Source organism: Mercenaria mercenaria, unplaced genomic scaffold (assembly GCF_021730395.1).
Source record: "Mercenaria mercenaria strain notata unplaced genomic scaffold, MADL_Memer_1 contig_2851, whole genome shotgun sequence".
NCBI lineage: Eukaryota > Metazoa > Mollusca > Bivalvia > Venerida > Veneridae > Mercenaria > Mercenaria mercenaria.
Window position 1 is genome coordinate 51,021 of NW_026460936.1, and position 25,426 is coordinate 76,446.

Below are 25,426 nucleotides of genomic sequence, written 5' to 3' on the forward strand. Positions count from 1 at the left end.
AAGAAAGCAATTAATTTGCAATAATCATTAAAGAAATTAAAATGAATTACAGACATAAGCAAAAGCAAAACTGGAATCCCCCCACCCCCAACACACACACGCACACACCACCCCCACCCCACGTTCCATAAAATAAAACAAATGGAAATAAAACATTTCACAAGTTATAAAATAACATGATAAATGATCATAATTAAATCCCGTAAAGGGCTTCTGCTGTTCCTAGTTGTAATTGCTTTCTTTTTGAATGCGCACGAATTAAAATACCTTTAAAACCTCTATTTACAGCGTCGTGTCTTATATCAGTATGCAGAAGCTTTGTGTATTGTTGTTCCTGTGTACTTTAATGATTGAGGAATCATATGCTGGAACCCAAAATACATGTGCCACTTCACCAGATTGTCCACTTTTCCCGAACCAAAACGATGCCACGGTTTCACTTCAAGAGCTGACACAGGTATAGTTTATGTACAGGCATAACATTATTACTATGTTAAGCAATATTTGAAATTTGAATACTTGTTTACGATATGTGTATAATCATTGAATGTGAACCAAGCAAAATTGGACACTGCAATGTTTGTCTGTAGCGTGATCATTTCTTTAAAAAGTTGGAACGTTTAAACTTTGAATATAATATGGGGACGTCCCATTATAACACATGTATCAGTGACAAAACACCCATAAGGAAAATTATTTTACCTCTCTGAAAATTTAAAGAACATCAAGAACCCTCTTCTATTTCAAGACTTAAAGTCCTTTTATATAAGCAACCGAACATTTTATTGAAAAATAACTTAATTATGAATTTCGGGTTTCATCACGGGATTGTTTAAATTCTTATAGTGCTTTGGCATTTTTGAATTTCGACTGTCATGACGAAATATATTTTTATGCAATAATTATATCACGCAAAAATTAAAGGTTTTCTTAAAAAATGTATAAATCATACATATAATTAGATATTTAAAGAATCAAACTGTATAATGTTCTGAGTTAAGAAACTTACGATATCAGATTCCGTTCGGTCATAAATTAGATAAAAAGAGCAAATCTTCGTAGTTGTGCCGCCATGATAGAGAAATAGTTTTGTTCCGTAAGTATGTATATCTAAACTTTATACCTTCCTATAAATAATATGTAGACCGATTTGCAATACCGATACTTTCCATAAAAATCATTGGTGTTGTTTCACATTTGTTATAAACGAATTGAATATTGTAGTCTAGGTCATAGCTGAAGGTTTATTTTTAGTCGTCTCCGTTCATAAATGTTGCATAATTTTCAGATACGCTGGCAAAAAAGAAAAACGACATTGCAAAAAAAAAAAACAAAAAAAAAACAAGGCTTAGAAATGTTAGTACCGCTGATGAATAGACTCAATCAAACCGTGCCAGCTGTAATTGTGATTGGCAACTGCACCAAATGTGACAGCTCTTAACTAGATAGTTGCATCGTGTATGTGCCAAGATATTCCATTACAAAACATTCGCAACCCACCCGCTTAGCTCAGTAGGGAGAGCGTTTGTCTACGGATCGCGGGGTCTCGAGTTCGGTCCCCAGGCGGGGCGTCGTATGTTCTCCGTCACGATTTGATAAAAGATATTTTGTCTGAAATCATTCGTCCTCTACCTCTGATAAATCATGCAGGGAGGTTGGCAGTTACTTGCGGAGAACAGGTTTGTACTGGTACAGAATCCAGGAACACTAGTTAGGTTAACTGCCCGCCGTTACATGACTGAAATACTGTTGAAAAACGGCGTTAAACCCAAAACAAATAAACAAAGTTAACAAAACATTCGCGAAAGAGCATATACAATGGTGACATGGTCGTGTAAAAGAAGGCAGTTAATCACGACTTATCTCGTGATATATCTAACAATTTTGTCGTAAAAAAGCGCATACGATGATGTTATATAGCAGTTTATGCCGTCATATCACGTTTATCAGTCGAATCTCTTAACTTTAAATGAAATGCCTTTTCAATTACCGTAAAAAAAAACATGTAAATAAAATGAGTTAGTTCTGTTGTAAACAATGTCCGCAAAGTTTGCAGTTTCATATTTGATTATACGACAGTTCTGATCACAGGAATGTACTCTTTATTGTTTAATATTGATATCTAGCTCACATGCGTTTTGTCAAATTACTATAAGTAATCGAAATTTCAAAACGTTAATCAAATCATGGATTTCATTCAACTTTTATGGGTAAAAAACTTCCGCGTAAGCATGTTACGGGAGGGGTGGGGGGGGGGGGGGGGGGGGGGGGGTAGGGGGATAGTTGGGGTCGGGGGAAGTTTAGGGGTGTTGCACTTTATAACCTCTTAAGGACAGACTTAGTCAAACTGAGTCTGTCAATTTGTGTTTGCGTGCAGGCTATGCTTCGAACGGATCTTCTTTTACCTTTCATTTTGTTATACACACTCGCTCGTCAGATAACTTTATTAGAAACAAAATCTCAATGATGCCAACAGTAACGTCAGCTTATTCATGCCAAACTGGTTCTTGTGCTTCAAAAATTGAAAAAGTGAATTTTAAAACATAATATCATCACGGATTTTGTTTCGATTACATTCTTAAGGCAAAATAAATCATCTAGATATCGCAAAACTCCATGTGCTATTTTTGCCAGTGCAAAAAACTCAATCTCCGATTACGAAGAGGTTCTCAATGGGTTACAGTAAACAAAAATTAAAACAAGTTTAGTTTTCTGTATTTAAGCTAGTAAGCCCATTTAGTATGGTTATGCTCAACAATATCTGCGAATAGCATTAACTGGTATACCTGCGGCCAATAATGCAAAACAAAAAACAAGTTTAATTTAGATAGATACTTTTTGTTCCATACATTATAAAAGCTGGTTCTCAATTTGTCAGTATTGTATAGAAAACGAGGAAAAATCCTCCATTGTTTTCGTTGTTTTTAGAGAAAAACCTGTCATTATACATAAGGACCGGAGGTAAGCAATACACATCTATATTTGATAACGTAACTGCAAGGTAGTCCTTGTTGCAATGATTGAATTATTATTGGAATTTCATTTTAACATATACCTTAATAGACTGCTTAATAGACCGTTTATTCTGGTGTAAATGAGATACCCTACATTTAGTCATCTTTAATGTAATGTCGGAGATGAAAGCCGTTTGTATTATGCTTGTTTACTATATCTTATTTTTTCATATCTTCCATATTGATCATTAAAGAAAGTGCAGTCCAAACACTGGATCATGATCTATTACTCCGAGTTTGCCGCCAAACAAACGTATGGAAAATGTAACTTCAGGTGGAATGCTCCTGATTCAGAACAGAATGTTAACAGGGAGCTGATGTGTTAGTAAGTGAAGGGTTAGACACGGTTCTTAAGTTTAATAACTCGTTAAATTCTGTTTGTATGTGTGCTTGTATTAGAGGACTATACTCTGTTTTCTCCGCAGAATTTGAATCTTCTAACAGTACCTACTTAGTATTTGTTCCAAGGAAGTAAATGACATTTTACCTCTATGAAAAAGAAACGGATAAGCATAACTTCAGATACGTTCTCCCTTACATTTTGTATCCAATCGTCACGAAAAACGTTCGTCTCACCTAGGGATCAAACTCGCAATGACTGGATTTATAGTATTTATTTACAATTCTAACACGATCCGCAGCAATTGCTATATAAACATATAGCGAAATCGCCTATACAACAATCTACGATAAAATATGGTTGGCTGTTACATTTCACCCCCTAAGATTGTAACATAAGAGATTCTACTTCAGTTCCATTACATACGAATTATTTCAGGGCCAAACGGTTGAAAACAGCATTTCAAAAACATAAATATAATAAAAAGTCATACTGACTTATGTGTAGGTCCGTAAAACACGTTCTGATCTCTACGAGCGAATTCAATTAGCTTAATTATGATTCAGCGTTGACGTCATAAATGTATGACATAAAGTATGACATCATAATAATGTGACGTCATATAAAAGTTAAGCTCGCCACTCGTAACACAGGGTCAACTCGCCTACTTTGATGATTCTGTTCATAATTAGTTTGCGAGCTGTTAGGTTACTAATTTATAAATACTTCTCAAAATTCTGATAAAAAAGAAACAAATATCTATACGTTCCATCGGCTATGCAACACTTTCTAACCATAGGGGGTAAATTGTAACAGCATTTGACCCGAATGACGTATTACGCTGAAAATGTAGTACTGTAAAATGCGAGTTATTTGCGTTGTTAGAATCGAAATAATAAATATTTTCCAATAATTTTATCAATTAATAAAACATGGGCAGTCGTTTGGATGCGAATAATTAAATCACTCGTGCTACGCACTCGTGATTTAATTATTACGCCTTCAAACTCCTGCCCATATTTTATTAACTGATAAAATATAGGAACATATTTATTATTTCTTAAACATATAGTTAGCCTTGCCTTTATTTTGATAACTCGTAATAGCGTTTAAAGATGACATCCTCTAAGTGAAAATAAAACAAAAAAAAAACAACAACGCAAACTTGAATTAGTTTTCATTAAATTAAATTCACTCCATTTTCTTTATATATTGTGCATACTAGCATTGTAAGACAAAACCCTTTCCTAAATACACTTAAAGTATCTGTTTATGCAATTTTCATTATGTTTACTTAGAATATTTTATTTGTTTCCTCTTATCTTCCATACTAATCATTGAACGAATGAACATTTATTAATCCTGCTGCATATATCTTTATATGTGTACCGCTTCACATACACAGGCTAACTATCAGAATATGACAACAAACTGTAAATACTATCTTACAGATGTTTCGATTTGTATCAACATATATATCACCAATATATGCACCAAAATCTTGAAATCCAAAATGTTATCCTCTGTTGCTAAACTGATATATCTACCACCTACATTCAGGCCGTCCTTCTGTGTTAAATTGATACAACAGACTATTAACCATGAGGCAGAAGCGCCATAAAAAAACTAAAGATGAGCATTTCTGCATTTTTTACTTGGAATTTTATATTATGAATACTTATACTTGAAAAAGTATATAACAACGGTTAGTAGCCTGAAATCTACAACTAATTTGCCTGAAGGAGTAAATGAAAATACAAAGTTCTCTTATATACTAGTTTTAATTATTTTCCAGTAATTATGAATTAAAGGATTGTGAAGACTATGCAAAAACAAAGTATATAACAAAGGTTAGTAGACTGAAATCTACATCCATTTTGCCAGAAGGAGTAAATAAAAATAAAAGTTTTCTTATACAGTTTCAATTATTTTCCAGTAATCATGAATTGAAGGACTGTGAAGACTATGCGCAAAAAGTAAAAAGGATGTCGGATGACTGCAGCAGAGCATCTGAGAGTAATGGTATGTTATGTAGTTTACATATATAGGACAATGACGAAATGAAAAACTGTATGTTATGGAGGTTACATATATGGGTGAATAACTATATGGAAAATAGGAGAATAACGGCGTGTTATGTAGGTTACATATATTGGAAAATAGCGGTATGGCATGTAGATAACATATATATGAGAATAACGGTGTATTACATAGGTTACATATATAGGATAGTAAAGATTTATAATGTAGATTATATATATATACAGGAAAATAACGGTATGTTATATAGGTTACATATTTTTTTTTTAATTAAGAGAATAACGGTATGTTGTGTAAGTTACATGTAATGTATATAGGAAAATAACTGTATGCTAAATATGTTATACATGATAACAACATAGGATTTTTATTTACAAATGTTTATGTACAAAAATAATAAAATTCAGAAAAAGAAATCCGACAAAAATATCTAGTTTACTTGTTCAAGTATATAATTTTCCAGGGTACTGGTAGATATGCTGATAAAATGTAATTACTAAAACATTTCCGACTGTTGCCACAAAAATTACAGACCTAGTAAAATTGTCCTGTCAATACAAGTCGATTAAATAAAACACGTTAAGTGTCTTAATAACACCGCGAAGAAGCATTTCGAATACTGGTAGTCTTTTAATGACCATCTTGACAATACATATCCAGTATTTCTGTTTCATAACTCAGTTAAATATCAATCCCTCGAGGTGGAAAATGGCAAAATGCTCTTGCTGTCTACTTACAGGTTTTCGAGAGATCCAGTCATACAAAATATAGGGACAAGTAAAATTGTGTACGAAAATTATTTTAAAATGTCGTCAGTAATACGTACCGTAATGAAGAAGGCCTGATTTCTAAGTATCAGCATATGCAAAATTAACGAAACGTTTAAATTGTGTATCTTTATTCAACAGTTACAAGCAAACTAATGGATGCAAAGTTCTTCAGTCAGAATCTTGACCAGTACTTCTGGTACGATTCCTGTTATGAATACAACGACGCTAACCAGTGCACAATCCGCTACTTGGATCTTCTAGTTAGGAAGGATCGATACCCTGGTGAGTAATAGCCTCCTAGTTAGCTACACTCTGGTACGTTATCATCTGTCCGTAAGTATGTCGTTATACCCAGTTAGTAATTACCTGCTAGTTAACATCTCTTTGTTAGCCAAGCCCGATACCACGGTACGTTATTTTATCCTTGTTTTTATAAGTCCCCATTACATGGTTACATGTGACTTTGAAAAGACATTACAACAGCGTACATTTTTCGAAACGTTTCAATGACCTTTTTCGTTCTAAAAAATGGATTTATTTACATTTTCAAAAGTTTTTTTTTTCATAAATGAAACGGTTTTTCAAACTTGATATTAATTTGAACATAATTGGAGATTTTAGTCTTCAAATGTTGACGTTAGCTTACTGGCAGAAAATGTAATATTGAACTATAGACTGGTCAATAGGACAAACTAAGGGTAGGTGATTTATGTAAAAATGATTGTTGTAATACATCCTATTTTCACTCAAATATTGGTCATATATCGACTTTTCAGCTTTGATGATGGAGGAAGACATTATGTTCCTCTCCGCCATTATTTCATCACGAGCAGGCTCCTGAGCACACCCTATAAACGACTGTATTTCCCCTCTTCCTCTTGCGAGTGATCAAAACAATAAACAGACAAGCAAAAGGAAAGAATCGTCTTCAAATTCATTATTTGGCTTTACACTGTATGTGTATTTAAGTTAAACGATAAGTCTAACATAAATATGTGTATATGGTGATATAATAGATGAAACTGACAGGTAATGTTTAAAAATGTTGACTGATCACACTCATTGCATGAAAATTCACTCGACCAAGTCAAGAAACTGATGAATATCACGCCAAATTGATTTGTAATCCTATTATCCATGTTTTCTGTATGCATACTCCATAAATATATGTAAGTAAAATGTTTCGTTTCTGTTGCGTTTTTGAATGAAATTAATTTTTATCTAGCCGGTGAAAAAACATTTACTGTATGCCGACTTGCCAATTTTGATATTTGATCTGAATGCGTATTTGCGAGTGATACTGTATTCCATCTTGCGAGTACAATAGGCGATTTATGTCCTTAAAAGGCGTAAATAAAATAAAAAATACGCATACAAAATTGTTTCTTTTGATCAGTCGTCATGTTTATAATGTCATTTAATGTCGACCCCTCCCCCCATGCGATGATTGTACTTACCCATTGGGGATGGGGGGAGTGTCTGTGAGTCGATATCCTACTTAATTAAATAATTAATTGAATGTTTCGGCGTCGTATACATACAAGTGTTCAGTGTTGGTTTTACACACATATACTATCATAAAATACGAATTAGAAACTGAATGTATACACAGGGTCTCTACTATGTCTTGCAAGAAATTAACCGTCGATTCCCTATGGAAATCACACAAAGAAATGTTACCTTACGATTTCAAAATATCGATGAGATGAGACAGGAGAGGACTATTGGTTGATCCCCGTCTGTCTGTCCGTCTGCAACAAAATGATCGTCTGATTAAAAAAACACTATTTCACCCGCAAGTATCCTGCGAATGGACGTATAAATAGAAAAGGATAACGAAAACATTATCGGAAAAGTCGATTAAGTCTTTATTAGTAATTCAGAGTTTACTTCATGGTAAATCAGTCAACAAGATTCAAAAGAAGTACAAAATAGTTGAATGGCCTAATGGTTTAACTACCCGATTCCCCCTTCCTCAATAATAAATAAACATGTTATCGTTACAAATACAGCCGTCGTGTTTACTACCTGTCAAGTTTTACCGCTATTTCTCATGTGATAAATAATTTATATTTGATAGTGATAACGCACACATGCCGGGAATCTGTCCTTGCGGATTTGGTCGTTGTTTTAAAAATGGCGTGAGTTGTACCTCGTCTTGTTTCAGTATGATCGGCAAATTCCGACATTTATATCGAAAGCTGTATGTTATTTGTTAAGTATAAATGTATGAGAACTTATTATCAAATCACAGCGGGTAGTCTAGGGTAGGCATTAGAGATATTGCCATATTTATGGCCGATAGAGAGTTAACAGGCTTTTCCTTTGATTTTATTTGGTGACCTAGTTTTTGACCCCACTTTACTCTGATTTAAAGTCACCTATAGATTATCAAGATCGATATTAAGTTTTATTACGATATGGTCATAGATGTGGCCTCTAGAGTGTTAACTTGCTTTTCCTTTGATTGACTTGGTGACCAAGTTTTTGACCCATCTGACACAGATTTGAACTCGACCTAAATATCACCAAAACACATTTTTAAAAGAGTATCATTAATAAATTGTGATAAATGTGGCATCTAGAGTATTACCTAGGTTTTCCTTTGATTTGACCTGGTGACCTAGTTTTTAAACCAAGATGACCCAATGTCGAACTGATTCAAGATTTCATTGAGGGCAATATTCAGACTAAGTTACATTGAGATTGGACCAAATTGTGATCTCTAGACTGTTAACAACCTTTTCCTTTGATCTGACCTGGTGACCTAGTTTTTGAGCCCAGATGACCCAATATCAAACTCGTCCAAGATGCTATTGAGAGTAACATTCTGACCAAGTTTCATTAAGATTGGACCAAAAGTGTGACCTTTCAGTGTTAACAGTCAAATTGTTGACGACGGACGACAACGACGGACACAGGGTGATCACAAAAGCTCACCTTGAGCACTTCTTGCTCAGGTGAGGTAATAAACCTTCATTTTTTCCTCTAATGGCACTTCTGCTTGTAAAATGGCGACTTATTTCATTCGCAGAATGTATTTTCAGTAAAAATAAGACATGTTTCATGTTAACGTTTATGTGTATGGCAAATACAAAGACAAAACTAAAATAGAGCTGTTTACTGTGCGACGCTGTCAAGAAAGCGATTCACATAGGACTAGTGGATTCGATCTGGCGCCGTTTCACTCAAAATCACCCTATCTACTGTTCATATTTACACACCTTATTAATTGCAGTTGCGATTATATACTGGTTTCAATGGTTTGAAATTCTAGAAAATATAGTCTTGTATGCGACACATCGTCGCATTACGGTCTCATGATGGTGAACATTTGTGCCAAGTTATTTCAAAATCCCTTAATGCATAAAGAAGTTATGGTACTGACACGAAAAACAGACCATGTTTCACCTTTAAGTGTCACTTTAAAAAGAAAAAGGAAAATAATAAAATGGACATTAACTACATATGGCCGATGTTTGTATGTAAACTTTGAGAGAGGTAGGTACAATAGCATTGAAGTAATTGGACAACCAAATCTATGAGGACAGGAAACATATACAAACGGACCAAACAGACAGACCGCATGGTGGCTGCTTTATACCATCCTCTTTCAAACATTGTTTGCGGGTTCTAAATATGAAAAAATACTACAGGAGCATAGGAAACGCCGATATTTCATAAAGAAGTCACTCACAAACAGGCATACAGTCTTTTTACCAAACTCGCAAGTACAGTAATTAAGCAAGCGTGCATACAGTCAGGAATAACACCGTATCTTCTTTCATTTACGGTTATAAACAAATTGTAGAATTTATCAATGGTTTTATTTCATTTTACCAAACTAGTATTGTTTCTTTATCCATGAAACAGCGGAATTTACATGTAGGTCATTCCTCAAGCAAGATAATGTACAATTTCTGGACAAAATCAGTGATCAATCGAGTTTTTTGCTATAATTCTACCTGTCATCAGACTAACACATTATATACAGAAACAAATCATGTTTAGCTTCCAATAAAATGTAAAGTTATATACCTTCAAAGCAAATCAGTCACTTTAAAATGTTGTTTTTAACTTTTAGCTGTCCGTTTATTGTTTTGATCACTCGCAAGAGGAAGAGGGGGAATTCAGTCGTTTATATGGTGTGCTGAGTAGACGCACCTCTGCAAAGTATAGATATTAAGTGGTGCACATAATTTATGCAGTAATTTTGTTTATTATACATGTAAAAGAATAATGGTGGCCAGTGATATGCCATTTTATCAAAACTTGACATTTGTAGTAAAAAAATAGCATTTCGTCATACAGACACTAAATATTAAGAATGAATGCAAGACTCATGTATTGTTTGAAGGTTGAAATCAAGCCCGCTAGTTTCACGCAGTAGGTAGAATGTCTGTTTATCTGAATTGGCCGTCTTTAAATAATAGAGTAATAGTTTGATACCCAGGTGTGATGCATGTTCTCCGTCAAGATTCGGCGGGAGGCATTGCTGTGGTTGATTTGGGTGTCGAGCATCCTATGAGGAATTCATCGAGCTGGCTTTAGGGTGGTTAGTGGATGTACCCAGGAGCCTGCTCGTGATGTAATAATGGCGGAGAGGCAGTCTCTTCCTCCACTATCAAAGCTGAATAGTTGTCATATTACCTATAATTGTATTGGTGTTATGTTAAACACAGTAAAAACAAAACAAACGATTCTGTTATTCTAAGAATAGGAAATGTCGGCATATTGTAAATATCCAATCGATGAGCTTTATGTTTTGTTATTAAAACATGACCTTCGCCATATTTTGCATACACTTAAAGATTCGGTAAATAGGAACACAATTTTACAATCGTGTTATATTTAGTACGAACATGTTGACATGCTTTCAAGATTATACAAATTATGTGAGCTATTACATAAAAGCGTACATGTAATAGAAAGAGCATTGAAACCCGAGGGTAAACGATTTGTACAAGGGGGCGTAGCCCCCGAGTATAAATCGTTTACCCGAGAGTTTTAATGTTCTTTCTGTTTTGTATCAAAGCCATCCATATATGGTAGTTGTGGGCGTTCCACATTGCCATATACAGCAGTTCAGTGAGTACTTAAAATCATTGCTTTACAAATGTGTAAAGCCCAGGTAAAATAAACCAATGCTGGAGCAGAAAATCAATAAAATACACTTCGCTGTCTACTGTTCAGGACACGCTGGCATACTTTCCTACCCAACAGTGTGGTAACTAGCGTGCGGGTATTAAATACCTGCACACTTTTAGTTACCGCACCCTGTACTCAGTGTATACGAATTACCTGCACCAAATTTGTTAAGAAAAAACACCGAGCTATGATACAAATTGATATTTGGCAAGGGCGTAAGTATGATTCCTACATGCGATTCAATATATTCACAGTTATAGACGAGCCTTTATCTAACACCAAACTCTTTCTAAAAGTGGGGAGGGGTGTTGTAAGAAAACCGCCCATGTATTAAAGGAGATCAGTGAATTTCCTTGTGAATGCACGATTTTCTCCAGTTAAAACATACTCGGATCCAGTGAACTTAGAAGTATTTATGAACATATATAGGTACAACTGCATGCTTAAAACAGATTGAGTGTGCCCTTATCATTGCAACGAGCATAAATTGTCATTTATGTTACTTGTAACGTAGTAGATCTATGTTCAATATTTTGTCATTTGTACAATGGTTAATTTAAAATTTACATTTTGTAAACGATTCAGGAGTCTATTCTATGCGTTAAAGATAAACTATTCCCAAAGATTGGCGGAAACGGAGTTGGGGGTCAAACTGCAACTTAGACTGAACCGCCAATTAACATGCAACTTAAGTCAATCAAAATAGGTTTTGAATTGAACTTTTCAAATAACATTTGTTTTAAAAAAAGATTGTTGAACGCATAACATTTGTTTTAAAAAAAGATTGTTGAACGCAAAAATTCGTTTTTCAATTGTCAAAGTTTGGTGATGCATGTAACACCATTTTGTCAAAACTAGCCAATATTCAAGTAAAACTCATTTGAGCTTACTGTCGTATTGACCTTTTGACTAAATTGGTGTCTTATTTTGTTCATTATGTCTCAAACCTTTCATCCGTTATTTGATACTAAGTAAAAAGATTTTATTTGCTGCGTTTAGTCTTTTTGTACAAAACTGTTGAAAGTTTTATGAAACTTCCGAAATCTTTGGGTTCGAAACTGAGCACAATTTCAAATCATACTTGGTGATGTACAGTTTTCAAATCCACCAGCAAGGTGTTTGTCTATGCGTATGAATAATGTTAATCATGTTTAACATAGAAATGTGGTATTGCATTTATTTTCCAATGTGGTACAGTCTTTAGAGAAAGAAAAGAAGTAACTCAGTACGACCACATTTTTTTTGCAGTTGTAAATCAAATCTTTTAATGCATAATATACACTTAAATCCAAACTATAGGTAATATTTTTAAATACTGATAGATCAAAATTGACTTAAGTTCTTTTGTTTTTGTTTGTTTAAAGTTAAATCTGGTAAAACTAGATTGTTTTCTTTGAATCAATAAATAGAATACACTACCAATATATGAAAAGCGATTTACAATTTTGTGAAAAGGCAGGTAAAATAGTCATTTAAACAAATTACTTCTTTGGTTCGTTTAAACTCCCAATGAACGGAGCATATATCTTCCTTTGTCTGTTTGTACCATTATTTACCCACAGATTCGGACGAGAACGACAGTGAACTTGACCTTCAGGGACTACCATGGCATCAAATAGTTTCTGATCTTAAAAACCACTTCAATATGGAAATCTCGGATGTGAAAATGAAGTTTTCGTGGAAAGGACCAGGTATCAGCAACTTTTGTTTACTTCTTTATTTTTTTCTGTATTTAATCAAAGCAACTCTAAAGTTGTTATCAAGCCCCTTGGTTATAAGAAATGAAACGAGACATCGATGTATTTGAGTTGATCTGTATGTATTATCAAAAGCTACGTGTAAGGAATATATTTTACATACGTAAACAGAACATTAACATGACTCTGTCAGACCAAAAATTTTGATTTCGGCTGATTTTACAAATTTTGTTGTCACGGGCAGATAAAATTCTTTTTTTTAAATTGTCATAATCTGCTTCAGTTGTTCAACATTTTCATTTCGCTTTTAAAGTATTTGCTGAAAAATGTACGGATAACCATTTTTGTTAAAATTTGTACAAAAAATGAAGTCATATTATTAGTCCTTTTTTACAATTTGTAGAATGCGGATTTGATGGAAAGATCATACAAGAAACAAGCACTGCAACACGAGGAGGGATTAATTTCTTGGCATTGTTTCTCATTTTGATAATAACATGCATGTTTTAAAACATTACCTGTTTGTAATATGATGTAAATTCTGTTGCTAAGAACAAAACAAAACAGTTTCAAATAATGTAAGAAGAGCCAAACTAAAATTTAGTTTCTTTGTAATTTTATTACTGTAAAATGTGTAAAAATTACAAGGGTGTAATTTCGCCTGTTGTCGAGATCAGAGCGACACGGGAATTCAAAACCCTAGTGAATATTAACAAACATTATCTATGAAGCGCAAAGCTTTAATAACATGTATATGTCTTTTTGTCCGTAAAATCTCAAAAATAATGTATACATTAACTAAATCTACAGTAAATATATTAGCAATCAAGGTTCAGATGGTACATACCTTTTCTGATGATAATCATATAATATGACATGAATAATCTTGGAAGGTGTGTCTTTATTTTTACGAACAGAATTTATATATTGTATCACGTGCATGTTCCTCATTCATCAACGTTTTAACAAAAGTTAAAAGATTTTGCTGTCTTTTTGTTAAAGAAGCACAGACTGTAACGAAACGTTGCATAAGAGTAACCTTTCCAGCTATATGCTGCTGAGCAAAGTGAGAAAGAGCTATAAACAATTAAATAAATGACATTGTGAACTATATAATCTAATTTGCTTTAAAATCGTTGATCAACAAGGTTTCCATACATGTGGCCCGGGGTAAATCTTTTCGTTCATTATGTTCTCAAAATTTATTGCAAGCTTATGTATATGACTGTAAACTAGTGAAACAATATCACGTTCTATACGGACAATTCACATTTTTCGAACATGCCCTTAATTCATAGAGACGTGTCTTGTCTTTTGAATATGGCATGCGTCTTCTTGTCCTCCCTAATGACGTCTGTTGTCAGTATGTTTATCATCTTGCTTGCTTACATTCTGTATAAACTAATGAAGTACACATCCAAACGTATACTCCCATTTAGGTACTAAGTTTGTTGTTTGATAACGAAAGGTGGTATTTTTTCAAAAAAAAAACAAAAAAACGATAAAATGGTGAACAGATCCATTTGAGGCGTAGAACGCAACAAAGCCGCCAAAATAATAATTGACTTCATCTGATTGAGACTTTTCATGACCATGATGACAGTTTGTAAAATGTTTAACACCCATCAGGTCCCCTAGCACCGCCTTACACGTAGTTTTATTATAATATAATTGAATGATCTGCATGATGAAAAAAGACCAGGAAATATTAACAACACTATAAGTCCCAGTGCAGGGGAAAACCTTTAAAGGTCACCATACGACACTTAAAGACTGCTAGTGTCTACACTAAACCTTTACAGGACCCACGGGACGAAATGAAGCTAAATAAGAGCAGAAATGCCTTACATTTACATTTTTTTTGCTCTGTTGGATGTTGTCATTACGCTTATGTATTCAGATCCAAGTGACAGACAGTTCTTGTAAAGATATTAATATGTAGACTGCAATGAAGAAACATTTGTTTTTATTCCATTGAGAATTCTTTTGCTTGTTGATACTGGTCTTATACATGTATACCGGATGTGTATGTTAAAAGTGTTATAATCAATATACACGTTATATCACAATTTATATACATGTCTCTAAGTTATATTCCGGTACTTACATCATGTGTAAATGTTGAGTTTTGCTCAAACCGGGGCTAAAGGGCGTGGACGGTAGCTTGCATTATCACTACCGTTCATGAACAGGCTCAATCAAACTAAGCCTGCAACATTTTCGTTTATGTCATGTTAGGCGACCTGTGGTTTTCCACTTTTTCTATTCTAATACAAATAGACATGTTCCTATTTTGTTTGTTTTGGGTATAATACCGTTTTTCAACAGTATTTCAGTCATGTAACGGCGGGCAGTTAACCTAACCAGTGTTCCTGGATTCTGTACTAGTACAAACCTGTTCTCCGCAAGTAACTGCCAACTTCCTCACATGAACCAGAGGGGGGTGGGGATAATAATTTCAGACACTATGTCGTTTATCAAATAGTCACGGAGAACATACGCCCCGCCCGATGATCGAACTCACGACCCCACGATTTGTAGACCAACGCTCTACCTACTGAGCTAAGCGGGCGGTCTTCGCTTCCTATTAGAAATGAAGTATTTAATTTCCTTCATACACTGCGCTTTTTATTTACCAAATTTCGCATAGCTGAGTATATCTTTCGATTACAATAGAATTTTTATTTTGATAGATATTGAAATATTTTAGCTGTTTTAACCTAAAAGAGTGTGAAACAGATTGTAGTTATTTAAAATATATTTTTGTTGCACAACAAATAAGACAAAGCTGAATTTCTGGTGAAATTTACTAAATGTATTATCATAAATCCAGGACAAAAATATCTGCATTGTTCTCATAATCATATCATTCCGTATGCTGTGTATGTTAATTAACCTTATGTTAAAATTTATCTTGATTAAGGTACAAGGACAGAAAATGCCAATAGTAGGTCTTTGTTTATACACGCCAGGGCCGGAAATGGTAATACGTCTTGCGGCAGAGTTCAGTTCGGGCGAAAATTTATTAAATGTGCATTGGGTATGTATGATTAACGTGTTGTCTCCATTTTGCAAGGATTTTACATCATTTAAATCTTATAGATATTTTTTGTCGCATTTAAGATGACAACCGACACAATCGTATGTCGTATGGCGACACTCCAGGTTTTGACGGTGGAGGAAGAACCCTGCATTATTTCATCATTGGTGGACACTTGGGTAGAACCACTACCCCTTCCGAAAACCTGCTGGATAGTTTTCACCGGTGAAGAATTTAACAACCCGAGCGAGGCTCGAATCCACATCGATGAGTGGTAAGTGATCTTAACAACTCAGCTACGGTTTCCCCTTGAAAGCGTTTTAGATAAAGCACTATCAAACAAGTTATCCATTGACACTCATACCTTGTAAAAGTATTCAATTACACTCGTACCTTGGGCATCTGAAACTGATGTAGCGTCTTCGTATATTTTCTGGCTGGTTCCTTGTTTTCTCTGTGCAGAAATAAGTGTTTCATAGCCTAGAATATGAAATTATATATATGCAGATTCCTTATGTATGCAGTAAAATAAGTATTATAATCAAATCTCTATTATTAAGGAAAAGGGATTATTCTGGATGTTACTTTGGCAATGCTAGTTAAATTGGAGATGCTTTACAGACTAATTTTCCGTAGTTTTTCTTATTGGTAAAGATGACAGAAGCTTGAGTTAAAAGAAGTAAATAACATTTTTACTTTGTGAATCCGGTCTTGATGTGTTCCTTCGGTAAATTGTCCGACTGCTGTCCGGTTTTGCTTGTATAGAAGTAGGTTTATCATAGCCTTAAATATAAAAATTATTCCTTATGTATATAGTCGAATAAGTATTTTTTTAAAGTTTTCATTAAGAATGTGAATGGTGTATTTATTTAAGATAAAGCTCAAACAATGTTATGTTTTTAGAGATGCTCAGAAACAAGCTTAAATTGATATATGTTAGCAGAAAAACTACACTCTTCCATTGTGAAGCCGGCCTTGGGGCGTTTTCTTCGTATATTGTCCGGCTGGTTTCAGGTTTTGCCTTTAACGAAACAGGTTCTTCATAGCCTAAAAATTAAAAACAAATATGAAAATTCATTACATATAGACAAATAAGCACATTTATTAGATATCTATTAATCAAATCATTAAAATGTTGGTTATCAATGCAGTGAATTTAGATATAACTCTAACTCTTGTAGTGATAGGTAATTTTAGAGGTTCTTCTTATTATTAAAGCAGACATAAGTTAGAGAAAATATAGGTTAAAATATATAAGAGTACAGTGTTACTTTGTGAATCCGGTACTGTGTTTTCTCCTTGAAATGGGTGTACAGTTCCAAGTTCCACCTGATCTAATAGCTCTTCAATTTTATTATTTCGTTTTAAACGATAACTGCTAATTCTGTTATTTGACATGATACTAGAGAGATTTTGCTCGATGTCCTTCAGCGCAAGAAAAATAATTTGGTTCGTCACGTTAAGACACAATATCATCACTTATTTGTGACAGCTCTTTGTCCAAATCTACGCATGGTGCTTCAAGTGATTCAATATGAAGTTTATCGGTTGCTTTAGCATCGTTTGCTTTTTCAACTAAATATTCTTCCAGTTTGTCTAAACGGGAACTTATTTCATCTCGAAATGATTTAATGTCGGCTAGAAATCCCTGATGTACATCTCCAATTTGTAGTTTATTATTATTGATTGATGTTGACCATTTCTGTACGGCTTTCTGGCAGCAATTGACAATTCTTTGCTGTTTTTGAACGCTTTTGATATATCACGTCCATAATCAACTTTACATGTTTTGTGTTCTAATATCATAGTCACCACATCCTACCTTTTCGTGAGTTGAACAATAAAACTTTATATCTTCATTTTTGTGCTCCGGAAAATTTTCAAAATTATCTTCTTTTGTATCACTTAAATCCTGAATATCTGTATCAATATCAACCATACTGTGGTCTTTACATATTTTGTACTTTTTGTGGTTTCCGAAACACGCTATACACATATGTTCCTCACATTCGCAACATAAACCGTTTGCTGGTACATGTTTATTGTCATCTTCACAAGGTTTATAGAACATTATATTTGTTTGTGAAATACTCTTTCTTCCATTAACCTCCATTCGATATGCTATTTCAATTACTAGCCATATAGATAGTAAAACATCATCCCGTGTGTAATGCTTTGTCGCATAAGTATTTTAATGCAATATATTCCCCCACTTATGTTAAGTTGTTCTAAATTTAGCATTTGTATGTAAACATGTATATCGATTTCAGGTACAGTGACATCTAAATCAATATGCTATTCATATAAATGGGTTAGGTAGTATTGAAAAGGTATGTCATTACACAGAAACTCCTCGAAAACACTTTAAATCGATTAAATCCAGTACACTCAATGCAGTCTTTAATGTATTGCTTCCCTTTGCATGTTTTGCCTTACATCGATAATAGTCAGACACTCCTATTACTTTTTCCATAGACTTCAATGATAAGAAATGACTCTGTCACATGTCCCAAAATTGAGAAATGACCATTAAAATGTGATTCTTTCAGTAAGACAACATTTCAGACACATAAAAATAGCAATTTTATATAGGCTTATCTGATCAAATTTCTTACAATTTTCTTCTGACAAACCTACCACCTTTCTTGAATGGCATTTAGAGGCAAAATGCCCACTGACACCTACTATTCTAAATACCGAATTGTAAAGTCAGCCATTCAGCCAGACACTAGTAAAATATTCCAAATTATTCAGAAAACATTATATTGCTTGATTTTGACACAAATTTTATGATTGTAAACATAACCTTTTTATCCAATCAGCTTACGTCTCATTGAGTCTTACGGGTTTCCCCAAACCTTTTTTCAACAAATCCAAAGCACGCTTGTAATAACAATCTCTGACCATTAATGTTTTGCTTCAGGGCATATGCAATTTGTTAAAGCGATAAAACACAGAAACATAAACAGTTCTTCGTTGTTTGTTTATTGTAAAGGATACTTTTCTTTAAAGGATTTGTCTTATTTAATTTATTTTGTAAACAAAACACCCGTAACTAAACGTTGCAGACTACGTCCATTATTAATGTTGTTATATGTACCATCCGTCTATTGTTAACGCTGTACTGAGTATGGCTATTTTTCAATGTGGCAGAGTATTAATATGCAAACAATAAAACAATGTTATCCTCCTGTGCAAGTACACACCATGTTGAATAATTCACAATCAAGAAGATATTTGAAAACCCTATGCTATATGCGAAAATAGCAAAATGATACTAGTAATGCATTTTAAAGTGTATGTTAGCAAAAAATAAAATGAAAAAAATACAAAAATGAAAAAAATATTGTTCTCCGTTGGAATTCGAACTCAAAAAAGTTAGATTCAGTAATACGTACGACCTGTTTATTGTCAATGTTCTAATACGTAACATCCGTCTATTGTTAATGTTGTAATACGTACCACCTGTCCATTGTTAATGTGGTTATACGTATCAACCGTATATTGTTAACGTTGTAATACGTACCACCCGTCTATTGTTAATGTGGTTAATGTGGTTATACGTATCAACTGTATATTGTTAATGTTGTAATACGTACCACCCGTCTATTGTTAATGCTGCAATACGTACCACCCGTCTATTGTTAATGTTGTAATACGTACCACCCGTCTATTGTTAATGTGGTTATACGTATCAACCGTATATTGTTAATGTTGTAATACGTACCATCCGTCTATTGTTAATGTGGTTATACGTATCAACCGTATATTGTTAATGTTGTAATACGTACCATCCGTCTCTTGTTAATGTGGTTATACGTATCAACCGTATATTGTTAATGTTGTAATACGTACCATCCGTCTCTTGTTAATGTGGTTATACGTATCAACCGTATATTGTTAATGTTGTAATACGTACCATCCGTCTATTGTTAATGTGGTTATACGTATCAACCGTATATTGTTAATGTTGTAATACGTACCATCCGTCTCTTGTTAATGTGGTTATACGTATCAACCGTCTATTGTTAATGTTGTAATACGTACCATCCGTCTATTGTTAATGTTGTAATACGTATCAACCTTATATTGTTAATGTTGTAATACATACATCCCGTCTATTGTTAATGTTGTAATACGTACCATCCGTCTATTGTTAATGTGGTTATACGTATCAACCGTAGATTGTTAATGTTGTAATACGTACCATCCGTCTATTGTTAATGTGGTTATACGTATCAACCGTATATTGTTAATGTTGTAATACGTACCATCCGTCTATTGTTAATGCTGTAATACGTATCAACCTTATATTGTTAATGTTGTAATACGTACATCCCGTCTATTGTTAATGTTGTAATAGGTATCAACCGTATATTGTTAATGTTGTATACGTATAACCACATTAACAAGAGACGGATGGTACGTATTACAACATTAACAATAGACAGGTGGTACGTATTACAACATTAACAAGAGACGGATGGTACGTATTAAAGCATTAACAATAGACAGGTGGTACGTATTACAACATTTACAATAGACGGGTGGTACGTATTACCACAATAACAACATACGGGTGGTACGTATTACAACATTAACAATAGACGGATGGTACGTATTACAGCATTAACAATAGACGGGTGGTACGTATTACCACATTTACAATAGACGGGTGGTACGTATTACCACAATAACAACATACGGGTGGTACGTATTACAACATTAACAATACACGGATGGTACATATATCAACATTAACAATAGACGGATGGTACGTATTAGAACATCAACAATAGACAGTTGGTACGTATTACAACATTGACATTAGACGGGTGGTACGTATTCCAGCATTAACAATAGACGGATGGTACGTGTTACAACATTAACAATAGACGGATGGTACGTATTACAACATTAACAATTGACGGATGGTACATATATCAACATTAACAATAGACGGATGGTACGCATTAGAACATTAATAATAGACAGTTGGTACGTATTACAACATTGACAATAGACGGGTGGTACGTATTACAGCATTTACAATAGACGGATGGTACGTATTACAACATTAACAATAGACGGGTGGTACGTATTACAACATTAACAATATACGGTTGATACGTATAACCACATTAACAATAGACGGATGGTACGTATTACAACATTAACAATAGACGGGATGTACGTATTACAACATTAACAATATACGGTTGATACGTATAACCACATTAACAATAGACGGATGGTACGTATTACAACATTAACAATAGACGGATGGTACGGATTACAACATTTACAATATACGGTTGATACGTATAACCACATTAACAAGAGACGGATGGTACGTATTACAAGATTAACAATATACGTTGTACACCCGTCTATTGTCAATGTTGTAATACGTACCAACTGTCTATTATTAATGTTCTAATACGTACCATCCGTCTATTGTTAATGTTGATATATGTACCATATATATATATATAACCCGTATGTTGTTATTGTGGTAATACGTACCACCCGTCTATTGTAAATGTTGTAATACGTACCACCTGTCTATTGTTAATGTTGTAATACGTACCATCCGTCTCTTGTTAATGTGGTTATACGTATCAACCGTATATTGTTAATGTTGTAATACGTACCATCCGTCTCTTGTTAATGTGGTTATACGTATCAACCGTATGTTGTTAATGTTGTAATACGTACCATCCGTCTATTGTTAATGTGGTTATACGTATCAACCGTGTATTGTTAATGTTGTAATACGTACCATCCGTCTCTTGTTAATGTGGTTATACTTATCAACCGTATATTGTAAATGTTGTAATACGTACCATCCGTCTATTGTTAATGTTGTAATACGTACCATCAGTCTATTGTTAATGTGGTTATACGTATAAACCGTATATTGTTAATGTTGTAATACGTACATCCCGTCTATTGTTAATGTTGTAATAGGTATCAACCGTATATTGTTAATGTTGTAATACGTACCATCCGTCTATTGTTAATGTTGTAATACGTACCATCCGTCTATTGTTAATGTTGTAATACGAATCAACCTTATATTGTTAATGTTGTAATACGTACATCCCGTCTATTGTTAATGTTGTAATACGTATCAACCGTATATTGTTAATGTTGTAATACGTATCAACCGTATATTGTTAATGTTGTAATACGTACCATCCGTCTCTTGTTAATGTGGTCATACGTATCAACAGTATATTGTTAATGTTGTAATACGTACCATCCGTCTCTTGTTAATGTGGTTATACGTATCAACCGTATATTGTTAATGTTGTAATACGTACCATCCGTCTATTGTTAATGTGGTTATACGTATCAACCGTATATTGTTAATGTTGTAATACGTACATCCCGTCTATTGTTAATGTTGTAATACGTACCATCCGTCTCTTGTTAATGTGGTTATACGTATCAACCGTATATTGTTAATGTTGTAATACGTACCATCCGTCTATTGTTAATGTTGTAATACGTACCATCCGTCTATTGTTAATGTGGTTATACGTATCAACCGTATATTGTTAATGTTGTAATACGTACATCCCGTCTATTGTTAATGTTGTAATACGTACCATCCGTCTATTGTTAATGTGGTTATACGTATCAACCGTATATTGTTAATGTTGTAATACGTACCACCCGTCTATTGTTAATGTTGTAATACGTCCCATCCGTCTATTGTAAATGCTGTAATACGTACCACCCGTCTATTGTCAATGTTGTAATACGTACCAACTGTCTATTATTAATGTTCTAATACGTACCGTCCGTCTATTGTTAATGTTGATATATGTACCATCCGTCAATTGTTAATGTTGTAATACGTACCATCCGTCTATTGTTAATGTTGTAACACGTACCATCCGTCTATTGTTAATGCTGGAATACGTACCACCCGTCTATTGTCAATGTTGTAATACGTACCAACTGTCTATTGTTGATGTTCTAATACGTACCATCCGTCTATTGTTAATGTTGATATATGTACCATCCGTGTATTGTTAATGTTGTAATACGTACCACCCGTATGTTGTTATTGTGGTAATACGTACCACCCGTCTATTGTAAATGTGGTAATACGTACCACCCGTCTATTGTTAATGCTGTAATACGTACCATCCGTCTATTGTTAATGTTGTAAAGCGTACCACCCGTATGTTGTTATTGTGGTAATACGTACCACCCGTCTATTGTAAATGTTGTAATACGTACCACCTGTCTATTGTTAATGCTTTAATACGTACCATCCGTCTATTGTTAATGCTGTAATACGTACCACCTGTCCATTGTTAATGTGGTTATACGTATCAACCGTATATTGTTAATGTTATAATACGTACCACCTGTCCATTGTTAATGTGGTTATACGTATCAATCGTATATTGTTAATATTGTAATACGTACATCCCGTCTATTGTTAATTTTGTAATATGTACAACCCGTCTATTGTTAATGTTGAATACGTACCACCCGTATGTTGTTATTGTGGTAATACGTACCACCCGTCTATTGTAAATGTGGTAATACGTACCACCCGTCTATTGTTAATGCTGTAATACGTACCATCCGTCTATTGTTAATGTTGTAATACGTACCACCCGTATGTTGTTATTGTGGTAATACGTACCACCCGTCTATTGTAAATGTTGTAATACGTACCACCTGTCTATTGTTAATGCTTTAATACGTACCATCCGTCTATTGTTAATGCTGTAATACGTACCACCTGTCCATTGTTAATGTGGTTATACGTATCAACCGTATATTGTTAATGTTATAATACGTACCACCTGTCCATTGTTAATGTGGTTATACGTATCAATCGTATATTGTTAATATTGTAATACGTACATCCCGTCTATTGTTAATTTTGTAATATGTACAACCCGTCTATTGTTAATGTTGAATACGTACCACCCGTCTATTGTTAATGTTGTAATACGTACCACCCGTCTGTTGTTAATGCTGTAATACGTACCATCCGTCTATTGTTAATGCTGTAATACGTACCACCTGTCCATTGTTAACGTGGTTATACGTATCAACCGTATATTGTTAATGTTATAATACGTACCACAGGTCTATTGGTAATGTTGAAATACGTACCACCGGTCTATTGTTAATATTGTAATACGTACCAACTGTCTATTGTTAATGTTCTAATACGTACCATCCGTCTATTTTTAATGTTGATATATGTACCATCCGTCAATTGTTAATGTTGTAATACGTACCATCCGTATGTTGTTATTGTGGTAATACGTACCACCCGTCTATTGTAAATGTTATATGTACCACCTGTCTATTGTTAATGTGGAACGCGTAAAACACGCCTATTGTTAAAGTTGTAATACGTACCATCCGTCTATTGTTAATGCTGTAATACGTATCACCTGTCTATTAGTAATGTGGTAATACGTACCACCTGTCTATCGGTAATGTGGTAATACGTACCATCTGTCTATCGGTTATGTGGTAAGACATACCACCTGCCTATTGATTATGGGGTAATACCTACCACCTGCTATTGGAAAGGTGGTAATACGAACCACCGGTCTATTGTTCATGTTGAAATTCGTATCACCGGTCTATTGTTAATAATGTAATACGTACCACCAGTCTATTGTTAATTTTCTAATACGTACCATCCGTCTATGGTTAATGTGGTAATACGTACCACCCGTCTATTGTTAATGTTGATATAAATGTATGTACAATCCGTCTGTTATTTAAGTTTTAATACGTACCACCTGTTTATGGTTAATGTTGTAATACGTACAAACCGTCTTTTGTTAATGTGGTAATACGTAACACCTTTCAATTGGTAATGCTGTAATATGTACCGCCTGCCTATGGGAATGTTGCAATACGTACCATCTGTTTATTGTTAATTAGGGAATACGTACCATCGGTGTATTGTAAATGTAGCTATACGTATCACCCGTCTATTGATAATGTAGTAATACGTACCACCTGTCTATCGGTAATGTTGTAATACGTACCACCTGTCTATTGGTAATGTTGTAATACGTACCACCTTTTTATTGTTAATGTGGTAATAAGAACCACCCGTCTATTAATGTTGTAATACGTATCACCTGTCTGTTGTTAAAGTTCTAATACGTAGGGTCCGTCTATTTTTAATGTTGTAATACGTACCACCTGTCTATTGTTAATGTTGTAATACGTACCACAGGTCTATTGTAAATGTGGTGATACATACAACCGGTCTATTGGTAATGTTGTAATACATACCATCCGTCTAATTTAATGTTGTAATACGTACCAGCCATCTATTATTAATGTGGTAATACGTACCACCTGTCTATTGTTAA

At 34.1% G+C, this 25,426-nt stretch overlaps 1 protein-coding gene across 1 annotated transcript; it reads left to right on the plus strand.

The window, feature by feature from the left end:
* The first annotated feature begins 244 nt into the window (after positions 1-244).
* On the plus strand, positions 245-14,391 carry LOC123541902 (uncharacterized). Its single transcript, XM_053533546.1, has 6 exons — positions 245-457; positions 3,209-3,339; positions 5,291-5,376; positions 6,303-6,446; positions 12,875-13,003; positions 13,413-14,391. The coding sequence occupies exons 1-6, from the start codon at positions 308-310 to the stop codon at positions 13,517-13,519; spliced, it is 747 nt and encodes a 248-aa protein (XP_053389521.1). The 5' UTR covers positions 245-307; the 3' UTR covers positions 13,520-14,391.
* The last annotated feature ends 11,035 nt before the right edge of the window (positions 14,392-25,426 follow it).

Excerpts from the sequence above, each read along its gene's own strand:
- LOC123541902 (XM_053533546.1), top strand. The coding sequence starts at position 308 with ATGCAGAAGCTTTGTGTATTGTTGTTCCTGTGTACTTTAATGATTGAG. Across the intron at positions 458-3,208 it reads CACTTCAAGAGCTGACACAG|AAAGTGCAGTCCAAACACTG; the intron begins GTATAGTTTATG and ends TGATCATTAAAG. Across the intron at positions 5,377-6,302 it reads CAGAGCATCTGAGAGTAATG|TTACAAGCAAACTAATGGAT; the intron begins GTATGTTATGTA and ends TTTATTCAACAG.